At 34.5% G+C, this 12161-nt stretch overlaps 1 protein-coding gene across 3 annotated transcripts in view; it reads right to left on the bottom strand.

The window, feature by feature from the left end:
* Nucleotides 1–12161, bottom strand: part of ULK4 (unc-51 like kinase 4) — a 213473-nt gene that overhangs the window by 147957 nt on the left and 53355 nt on the right. For all 3 annotated transcript variants that reach the window (XR_010027757.1, XM_063156453.1, XM_063156443.1), the window contains exons 21-22: nt 11902–12084; nt 6946–7073 (exon numbers count right to left, since the gene is read on the bottom strand). Coding sequence is in view for 2 of the 3 variants with exons in the window: in XM_063156453.1 (XP_063012523.1) it covers nt 6946–7073; nt 11902–12084 (311 nt within the window). In the remaining variant the exon portion in view is untranslated. The remainder of the gene's footprint in view (nt 1–6945; nt 7074–11901; nt 12085–12161) is intronic.

Genomic DNA, 12161 nt, shown 5'->3' with positions numbered 1-12161 from the left:
TAACTCTCATACCAAAGAAAATAACACTATATCTCAAAAAACTATCAAACCAGACATTTGTGGTATCTGTGGTTACAATGAAGATGATGCATTAGTTTTGGCTCTGTAATTTTGTGAAAATTTTAGACTTTTCTTTTAATCAACTCTAAAACCAAAACAAATTACTGAGTCAAGGAAAGAAATCCTTAAGCTACTTTAAGTAAGCACAACTCAACTAGTTTAAATGAATATGTGATATTAAGATAAGGAGTAATCTTTCTGCAAACTTAGAGAGACTACTTTTACAATCCACTTTATTTTGAAGTAGGTAATTGATATGTGCAATATAAGTGAAAGACTACAGACACTAATTTTCAACTCATTAGAATTCCAAAAGAAAGCATAATTAAAGTCAACATAATAAGAGATCAATCTTTCAGTCTAGAAAAATCATACTACATAGATCACATTGCAGCCTATTAAAATGTTAGCACTAGTAGAATGGCCATATTGAAAGAGATAAAAGCCCAAACTAGTCTTACATCCTTTCTCTAGAAATCTGGTGTTCACAATTTTTAAATACAAACTCAGTGCAGGCATTCCAACTGGTAAGTGCTCTGTGGTTGTGCCATTCTGAAGAATGACATTTCTCGCAGTGAAATGGTAACTGATTTATTAGCCACTGGCTAACTTACAAGAGATTGCTTTAATAATACACCTGTAACAGAATGCTTCAGGCAAAATTTTAAAATGCTTATTTGAATAGACAGAAGGGCCAGACTTCCCTTTAGGGCCATACTATTGACATCTTTGTTTCACATTCGAACTCCCTCCGGGTCCGGTGCAAAGAACCATCAATCACTGGTGAGGGAAATCCATGATCTGGATTTTAAGTATGTACTTCAGTACTACCTTTTTTCTGATAATCAATGCTCTTCTACAGAACTACAAAAATTACTTATTTACCTCAAGTGTTCATAACAAGACTACTAGGAAATACATCTTCCTATCAAAAAGATTACTTACTCAACAAAGTAAAAACTACTTAAGAATATATTTTACAGGATTATGTCTCTAAACAATACATGATTATGACCAAATACTGCACTCTTAGCCTTCCTAACTTATTCTACAGAGACAAAGAGAGAAATCAAAAGACCCATTGAGTAAGTACTTTTCACTTGTGCAACAGCCCAGATGCAACACATTCAGCTGCACTTCTCAGAGACCACGAGGACATCTTTACTTCTTGTAATGTCTGGAAATTGCATTATTTTACAGGAATTTTGATTTGTCTGCTAGAAGAACTACTTAAAAATCTGACATTGTGCTACAAATAGAATTTTCCTTTTATAAGCTTTACACTTTTTAATATGAAAATTTGAATGTTTTAAATAAAATGGCCTTCTAGCCTTTCCAGACAATCAAGTAATTTTTATCCAAAAAAATATTTAGCTTTTAAAAAATGGCAAAATATCAGAGCTTGAATTAATTTTTTTAAAAGAAAATACTTCCATGATTTAACAATATACTGATTCTGTATGGAAATGCACTTAGATCTGTTTGAGTTTTACTTAAAATGGGCCAAACAGACTTCAACATGAGTGTTTTTATTTCTTTGGGTGAAGGAGGTTCTTTTATTTTATAAAAGCATGTTCTATTACTTAATCACATTTGAGAAGGATACAAAGTAGGTTTGTTTATTCTGAGAAAGGAAAGATAAATGAGTTTTCTCCTTTATGCTGTTCTTCCATTCACAAAATTGTCTTTCACATAGATTTTCTAAAAACATGCACAACTATTTTTTCCCTGATAGTTCAGTTCAACTAAACATTGTCTCGAGAAAACTGTACAGATATAAATCCTGTAGGCAGTAAAGTATTAGCATCTCTATTTTCCTTTGACAAATTCCTCAGTCATATGTACAACAATACATCCGTTACTTTTCTTCCCTGATCAATCTCTGTGTTCTCTCTAGTGGACAAAGCCAGGCCTATAGATATACATTTATTCAATTCATTTAGTGGCATGTTTGTCTTGCACTCAGCAATACACAATAAAATATGTAGATGTTAGTATAAATTAGCTAAATATGACGAGGAGTAAACCACTGTCTATGAAGCAAAGGTTTGGTTTAAAAAAAAATAAATTCAAGTGTCTGTATTGTAAGATATGGTCATCAGTGAGCTTTTACACTAAATCAAAACAACTGAAGTTTTGTGTAAAAAAAAGTGAAAGAGTGGAGCAAAAAAGGGAAAATTCCCAAGTTAACAGTCTGGAGTGATAGAAACACGGATGAGGACTACTACTTAAAAGAGTAAGAACTGATGTCTTAACAGGATGATCAATATGAAGAAAATAGACTAGTCACAGAGAATGACCTGCATGAAACTAAAGAAGGTTGTGCATACTCTGAGGACATATACAGTCCATTTACCCCCAGAAATCAAGGACTATTTCTTAGTTTTATTATTATTTATTATTGTTATTAACCAATCTCTGCTAACAGAAAATGAGGAAGATTTTTAAAGGATACTTAATATAGACATAGTGTTTATTTTACAGAGATGTATCAGATGGCATATCATACTAATAGGAGGGTCAATCTCTACTTCTTGTCTTCCACCACTTTTTTCTATTTTTTAATTTGATACCAACTTGCTGGGTTTTTTTCCTGAAATCACTGACTTACATCATTGTTCCCTCCTGCCTTCCATTTCCATGCTTTCCCATCTGACTGAACACCCAGCTTTTTGGCTCTTTTTTTTCTCACTACTTTTCTAGATCAATCTTAAGATGTAGAAGGCAAATAGGCTATGCTAGATGTGAGACTGTAGTAGGTTTACAAGCAAAGCTTTTCCTTTCAGGGCACATATAAGATTTGAAAATTTAATAAATATGGGAGGTGGACACAGGAAACAGAGAAAGATTTTGCTCAAGGTTATGCCGTGTGCATAGCTACATTTCTGCAGACTGTAAAATGTGTTGGGACTACTACCCTGTGGATGATGGACACTTCCACAAGTGTCCATCTCTGCAGACAGTAGAAAACAAGAGGTTCAAATAAATTCCTTTGGGAGGAGAAGTTCAATCTCCAAGTCATTCCCTGTTTACCCAGGAAGTTCTCTGAAACCATCTAGATACAAAAAGAACAATTCAGTGAGACTAATCAGAAACTACTGCTAGTTCAGAAAACGGTGAAATGAAAAGTCTCAATAAAACTTCAGGATGTGTCCTTCCCCTGAAGAACAGGTAGCCCGCCTCTGCAAATCAAGGAGAAATGAAGGAGAGTAGGAAACTCAGTGTGATTGGCAAAATAAATTAATTTGCACAGTGTAAATAAACAAGTGCTGCTTCAGCCTAAAGGATCCTACATATCTTCTCTAGCTGTATCACATGTGGAAGAACTAAAGATATGTAATCAACTACCATGGAACAGGTAGGAAAAAAGAGTGACAGGTGAATTGTCTCAATGTTGTGGAACAATGAATTCACTTGAAAAATACATTTCTTATTAAATATCAATACTTTTCATCTACAGAATTAAAAAATCAGCACAAGCAAAGCAAAAGAAGGAATTCATTCACCACTTCCCATAGGCTGACAGGTATTCAGCCATCTCCAGGAACAAAGGGCTCCATCACATGTAATGGTTACTTGGGAAGACAAGTGCCATCACTCCTAATATCTTCCCTGCTATTCCTTTCTTCTTTCCCCTGTGAGGCCATGCGATACTGAATATCCCTTTGATCAGTTGGGATCAGCTGCTTCTCCACTCTTTTTTGGAATTATAAAGGTGTTTCTATACTCTTTGAGTAAGTAGAGACTTTTAAAAAGAGGTACAAAAAGAAACTTTCAACCAGATTGTGTAAACTCAGCCAATCGATAGGCATTACAGGGACATGCATGGCAGATACAAATACTCCAAAAGTGAATGGCAACTGCTGGTATCATGGCCAAAACCAATAAGTTCTGTAAACAGTAAAAACAAATAGGCAGGTAGTCTTAAGATTGCATTCCAGGAATCAGGACTTGCAACACTGGATACTTCTCATGTTCCCAGCCCTTGCAATAAAAAGGGGTTTTAGCAAGTGCCTACTTCTGCTGCCTTTTACTCCCTGGTACCTGTACACAAACTGGAAGAAAAACACAAAGAAATCCATTTTGGTAACACCAGCAGAGCTAAAATAAGCTTGCCATTACCCTTCCCTTCCACTTCCGCTTTCCCTACTCATTCCATTTATCTTTCTTTCTCCTCCTTTCCTTGTCCCATGCCCTTTCCTCCCAATGAGATGAATGAAAACAGATTAAACTGTTATCCTCCTCACATGCCACAGTTTCCAAAATCATTTCCAAGGACAGATAGATATCACAAAGGTTACCAGTGGGAACAGGATTTTATTGTCTGAATTATCAGCAAAAAAGTTTTTCATTATATAAAATCTAAATCTCCAATGTCACAACTTAGGACCATTTCCTCTTGCCCTATCACTCATTACTTGGGAAAAAAAAGACCAACCCCTGCCTTGCTACAGCCTCCTTTCAGGTGGTTACAAAGAGTGATAAGGTCACTCCCGAGCCTCCTTTCCTCCAGGCTAAACAACCTCAGTTCTCTCAGCTCCTCCTCATAAGACTTGCACTCCAGACCCTGCCCCAACTTTGCTGCCAAATAAAGGAAGAATTGCTCTCCAGAGCAAGGCCTTTGGGATGCTGGCCCCGAGGCAGTCTCCATGCTCATGAGGCCCAGGGGGTTGTTTTCAGCACAAACAGCCTCGTAGTAGCTGCCATGAAGAAAATTAACACTAATCCAGCCAAAACCAGCATAATTACCAAAGTAAGCAAAAGCATTTTTCAGTGCAGTGTTGCCATGAAACAGTTATTATTGTTTTATCATCTGCATCACCCTTTAAGTGATACGCACTGAAAAATTGCCTTATATTGATTATCATATCATAAACAGATTTTATAATCTAAAGCAATATAAATCCTATTACAGGCTGTAGCTGCAGCTGCTGAAGACAAACTGTTAACCAGGAATTATGTACATTTTACTACAGAATCTTTATATTTCTCAAATCAAACCCCTCAAGAAGGAGAATTTAGGTATATCAAATAATTTCAATAGTTATCCAACTGATTTCTGCTTCCTGTGCTAGCAATTTAGAATTTTTGAGTCTTAATTTTGAAGGAACTTTTTTGTCAGACAACTGAAGACATCTAACTGAATTCCACACTATAAGTCAATAAGTAGCCAGTATCTCTGCTGTGTTTAAGATTATTCCAGAGTTATATAGCAATATTATCAACGCAACTGTCTCCAGATTTAATGGGTCGTTTCTCCTCTCTGTAGCTATCTTACCTTCTGGATGTAAGAGAAAGGTTTTAGATGATCTATTCTGATAAGAGATGTGCTGTTCACTAAAGAATAATTATAAAGAAAACTCAGCAAATGAAGAAAAACCATTTATCAGCTCAATAAAGCTGCTATAAGGCTTGCCTATTGTTTCACCTAATGTATTACAGTATGTATTGGTCTCTAATCGGCCCTGTCTGAAGCATGACAATAAAACAGCAGGATAAAGCCAAAAGTCATACTACAAAATCATACTCCAAATTCACTCCACATTGTCTTCAAAAAGACAGCTGGTTGGAAAGCATTATAAATCAAAAAAATTGTTGATAAAATTATTCTTATTCTCCTTCACATAATATCTTAGGTGTATACATATATAAACAAACAGTAACTGTGCAGGATTTCTGTCAGACCTTTCTTCAAACCCACAGGAGAGTCCTATGTGGTATATCAGGCACATGAATAGCAGGAGTTACTAAAAATGTAGCCATTCAAAAAGTCACTTATGAATCATTAGAATATTTTTCACTAATCTGAATAAATAATCTGATAGAACATTTCTGGAAATGTAAAAGGTACACATGAAAAAGCCCCTTGGATTCATTATTTATTCTCTATGATTCTACAAATATTGGGATACCTAAAGCTTTGCAAGTGGAGGAATATATATATATAATGCTATCACCCCACAAGATGTTCTCTCACAGTGGCTTCATGGCTCATCTGCTCCTTCCTTTAACACTAATGTATACATCCTAATTCTTCTCAAACATGAATATAAGATATAATGTTATATTTGCTATAGATATAGTTAGATTTACAGCTACCCACAAGCCTCATCCTTTTTTAAACTTTCATTTCCAAACCTGCTCTATTTCAATATTGTAAAAACTATATTTACACTTCATTTTACTCTTCTTCTTATAGAACAGTAGAAGATATAAATCCCAACTAAAATTTCTTTAATCTTACTTCTCCAATCACCTCGAAACATGGTGACAATTCATATTCTAACACGGTCTAATTTGCTCCTCTTTGATACAGGAATGGTTCCATCCCAACAGAAGACAAAAAATTTCAAATAACAGTTCCCTGGTGATTCAGTAATTTATTGCAAAGTGTTCTAAAACATAGAAGAATTAAATACTTCATGTAAAAGTCACAGGAATTTATTTGTCATTATGTAAATCACTCCCAAAACACATATAGCGAAAAAATATTATTTTATTTTGAAGGTGACTATCTGGAAGAGACTATGCACTATACCAAACCCCAAGATGAGGGAGGTACATAGCAGAACCTTTTATTTTGCTTTCCCACCACACCAACAACTCACTGTTGCAGTATATTTTTTGCCCTACCCAAAAATGCAAATGCTTACTGGGACCATGAGTTACTTTAAAAGACATTCTCCTTGCAAGACAGTGGTTTCCCTTTGTGAATAATTGTCACCTGTTGATCCCAGACAAAATATTCTCATTAACAGAAGGATTACTATTACACACAAAACAATTAACTTCTACAACACTGGCTCAAAAATACTACACATTTTCAAGTATTTCAGGTACAACTTTAAAGACTGTATCTTTGATTATCTTCCATTATCACCTTACCTTGTTTGACAGCTGAGGAGCAACATCTCCCTGTTATTAATTAAAACTTGTAGCAAGACCAGAAAGGCTTTTGCTCGAATAAAAGTTGAAGGACTTTCAAGTAGACGAGTAATTGTCGTCACAAAATCCTTGGTGGAAATAAACATAAGGACATGAAGGTTATTCACACTGTATTGTAAGACTGTATACACTTAAAGCTTGCTCATTTTTAAGTCATCATAGGAAAAAAAATCCATAGAACACTAACAAATAAATTCTGTCCAAGACTGACTGGCCCAGTGTAAAGCTGCTTTGAACATCTTCAGAAACGGTAGAGTAAAAAGTAAACACTATTTAATGTACCACATCCAAAATAGTATGAAATAAATTACAAAAGATGATAAAATTTATATTTTTTAAGGGCTTACCATAAGCATAAACATAGGATATTTTAATACATTTATTTTAAAACAAAGCTGAACTATTTTCAGAATGCATACGTATTTAAGCACAAATATGATGAAATTCTTAGCTATTAATTCCCTTACATGAAGGAATATTAAAAACTACACAGTAGTTGAATAAAATCTTATCTACATCAGAGACCAAATTATACACCAGATGCTCCAAATAGATGGCAAAACTGTTTCCACCTTCTCTGTTCTTATCTAATCTAGTCTTATTTGGAGTTCAAAAAGTGAACAACATCTTTTCAAGGAAGAAATAAAATTAGGACTTGAAAAGAAAGAAGAAAGAAGAAGGATAAACGAAATCAGAACTGAAAACTGAATCAGAATTTACAAACTGTGTCAACTGGCTCTGTGCAAAAATTAGAGCACAAACGGCCTCATCAATAGAACCTGCCTTCAAAGAGCTGAATTCTCAAGGCAATGATACTATAATATAGATGAGTAGTGTATGCATGTTATGTACAAAGTTAAAAATCCCGCTCTGTGATGCACATTTAACATATATTAATGTTCAAATTCACTATTTGCTGACTGAATAACTGCAAATCAGCCCTGACTGTAATTTATTAGAGCCATCCTTTGCAACAATTAACTATACTTCTTTATCGAGAATGGAGAAAGAGCAGGAGCAAAAGAGTTGGCTAAGAAACCATTCAATCTTATTCTGACACCATTTTAACCCTGTTTTCAAAAGCAGTCATCATTCAGGAACTACAGAAATCCCAGAAAAACCAACTGCTATTAATTATTCTAGAACTGTCCTGCTGTACTTCAATAATTAATTTCATAAATAGAAAAATTTCTCAGTCTTGGGATTTAAAAGTTTACTGCTTTAAATACTTCAGCAGCTTACAAAGCCTGATTTGTAGCACGTCCAGTATGAATTTGCAGCAGTCAAGTTCTTAAATTACAATCTAATAGATGCAAAGGTTGAATTTTAATTGTGGTTTGCTTTTTCAATGCTTTTTTTTTAGTTAAAAACCAAAGCAACAAACAACAACAACAAAGTTTTTATGTTCAGAAACCTCATAAAACCTCAGACATAGGCAAAGAGTTTATATAATGCAACACTGACTGTGCCAACATAGACTTGATAGACCATGCACAAGGACACCATGACAAAGACACATGCAACTACAAGCCAAAGCACATCTATTTTTAGTCCCCATACTTTGGAAAGCAAGAGTGTCTCAATGCTACATGTGGGGGTTAACATGGATTAAGACAATTAAAATAGTTACATCAGATTTATCTGGGAATGTTCTAATAATCTATCTTAAGAAATAAATGTGACCTGTTGGAATTTGCTTTTCTGGCTAGTTTAAGGACTGCAAAACAGCATTAGTTTATCCAAAGAAAATCTCAAGCATATCCTTGCTGACCTGAAGGACTTGGTGTATCAGAAAAGCCAAAAATCACTCAAATACTGCCAAATACATTATTTATTATTTCTCTGTTCTACAGTTCCTCCCTCCCCTGCAAATGTTTGATGTATCCATGGAGACTCTGCAGAATAGGACACTCTCTTCATTTCAAGTGAACACACTGCAACAAGATTATGACTTTATATTGGATACACTGAGCAATACTGCAAGGCAAGTTTAAAAGAAAAGCAATGATGTTATTGAATTGGCTATACAAGCGGAGAACAGCTAGACCACTATCCAACTACACAAGAACAGAAATTACAATAGCAAACCCCTGTTGCATAGCTATGTATTTTCAAATTTCCCTTCTATGTTTTGCAAATATCTGCATATTATAAGTTTAGAGTTACAAAGATTTTGTTAAAGGTATTTTTATCTTTTTATTCATTTGTACTGATATTGACAAAACTATCTTCTACAGTGGTAGTTACTTGTCCACATTCAGGTAAAAGACAAAGAATTGAAAACAGTTACTGAAATATGAGGACAATGATTATAATGTATTTACAATGCAGTTGTGACAATATATTGCTGTAAGTATTTGAATAATTTTACTTATGATGAGTTGAGGAAGAAAGAAACCAAATAAAAAACACCTTACTACATTATCTGACCTTTGGAAGAACCTAATTGCATTCAAAAAGCTGTGACTGATTTTCATTAATCCAAAGGGGAATCTTGACAGCCAGATGAAAGTAATTAGCAGTGGGGTTTTTTTAATCTACTGCTACAATGCATTCAAGATTTGTGATTTTGAGTTCCTCTTCCACACTTTATTTTAAAATCATAATTTCAACTATTTTGTTTCCAAAACAGGAAACTAAAACCAGAAGTCTCTGTATCAGAGAGGGACAAAACCCAGTCCCTTCTGGCTATTGTAGTTTTCTGAAGTTTTGTATTAGTATAGATGATCACAGAACTTCAATTCTGCCTTTTGTTTTGTACCTGATTTTTACTACTGTTCTTGAAGACTGAAGAAAACAAGGGCAGTCCTAATTCTTACAAGCCAAGGGTGTTTCCAGATAACATACACAAAGCTAAATTATCTCCATCTTGAATTTATATCTTTAATATATAAATATATATGTTGCTTGCACCTATATTAAACAGAGAGTCACTTTGTCACTACCTTCTGTGTGACACTGAGGTTCTTCTGCCTCTGGAGCTACACAAGAATTTTACAGAATGCAAAATAATCTGCAGGTCCACACTACTCACTCTTCCTTTCTCTCATTAAGGTGGTGGACTTTTGCATCATGAGCATGAAATATTGAAAATTGCATGGACTGTTAAATTTGATTTTTAGAGCTAAAATAATATCTCTCCATGTGATGTGATAGCACCTAGCAGTTCAACACAGGAGCATATTTGTATTTTTAGATTCTATTCAAGAAAAAATACAAATTTATTTTCAGCTTCCAAAATCCTACAATCTAATTTCCAGATCACAGAACATTGTGTGTTGGAAGTGATCATCAAGTCCAACTCCTAAGTGAATGGCTCACACAGAGATTGAACCAACAGCCTGGGTGTTATTACCACCAGGCTCTAACCAACTGAGCTAATCTCAATTTAAAAAACAACCAATTCTATGAGATTTAAGTTTCTCTGAGCTGTAATGCAGGTACAGTTACCAAATGTGGGCCCATGCAATAGAACCAGACCTACTTTATCTGTTTTTACTGTACAGTGTTTTTCACTTACACCTTTGGGTACTATTCCCACTTCTATCATTAGTTTGATATATGCTATTAAAAGAATGTCTACATTTGTCCGTATTTCAATTTTCTAATCTGTCAATATTTATTAGAATTGTTCATAAGAACTGCAGTATCATAAATGGAATTCTAGCCATTGTCCATAAGAAATTAGTATCATTATGGGAGTTCTTTTAGCAAAGTAAGTCCTATATAACAAGAAACTCTTCACAGAAAACATCATGCTGTAGCCATAGGCTAGCTGCACATTGGATTCTTCTGCTGAATGTTCAAGTGAATGATTTTTGACCATACTCCTCTGACTATACCATCAACTCACAGTGATGCACGCTGTTAGCACAGCATTACAGGACAATTTGCCACCTGTTAGTGCTGCTGTTGTGGGATCTGGAAAGTTTAAGGCCAGCTGACATGCACTCACAAAAACACACTGGCGATTCTGACATGGTACAGAAATTAATTTTAGGAAGAGAATGAGTGATTTCAGGCCACATGGGTGGGATTATGTTTTAATTTTAACATAATTGTTAAAAAAATACATTGGGAAATAAAACTCTCTCTCAACTAATGTCCAACAGATTATTATAGTCAAGATGATTGTCACATCACAACATACATTACAACAGTGTACCTGAGGAAAACAAGAACTATAGCTCCTTCTTTCTTTGTGGTTTTTATCCTTTCCAAACAGAGGGAGATTATTACTTTCATTTATGAACTATGCAGATACACTGCCAAAAAAGAAAGACTTTTTCTCTAAATACAAAATAATTTGAGGATCAAAATAGAAAACTTTTAACCACTTCTACCAAAAATTATATTACACATAAACCAAATCCAGTTGTTTTATTCAGTGACACTAAAAAGAAAAACCTAAGGTATTAAAATGCTAATTCTTGCAAGATATTTCACTTACAAATTGACTTAAGGTCCTTTAAGGAGAGCATAAAGTACAGTTTCAGATTTAATCAGGACACTCCGTATTTTCTATTTTAAATGTCTAAGAGAGCTATGTCAAATAGCTGTCCTTACTGATTCGTTACTGATTTTTCTTAGGGCCCATTATCAGTTATGGTCAGGCTAGGGTATTCTGGATTGATTGAATCCTAGCTGCAGGAACAATTTATACACCCATTAGTACCATTTCTCAAAGATCCATGAGAGAAAGAAAAACTACACATCTTATAATTTAGATTTTAAGCAAATAGAAATATAAAAGAAACACGTTCCTCATTTCCTGCTATTCAGATATACAAATGTCACTGAGACGTATTTTGAAAACCCAAAACCACTCGCAGTGTCAATTTTAACTTTTCCTTTCATTAAATTCCATGCCAGTGAAATATTAATCTGAACTCAAACCTTTTCTTGAATTAGCCTCTGTAGATGAATCCCACATGACAACATTGCTGAAAACATTGTGAGCATGTACTGCTGAATTTTGCACATTCCATTTGCCAAGGAATTCAGTACAGCTGTTAATCCCACTTTTTCAATGACACTCTGGAAAGCATTAGGTGAGGAACGAGTAATTCTGCACAAAGCCTACAAAAGTGAAAAAAAAATGAAATTAAGGAGACTATTATCTCAAGAAAAATACTTGAAAATAAAAGCATATGGTG

This window comes from Melospiza melodia, chromosome 1 (genome assembly GCF_035770615.1).
Source record: "Melospiza melodia melodia isolate bMelMel2 chromosome 1, bMelMel2.pri, whole genome shotgun sequence".
In the NCBI taxonomy this organism is placed as follows: Eukaryota; Metazoa; Chordata; class Aves; order Passeriformes; family Passerellidae; genus Melospiza; species Melospiza melodia.
This window is presented reverse-complemented; position numbering and strand designations above follow the sequence as displayed.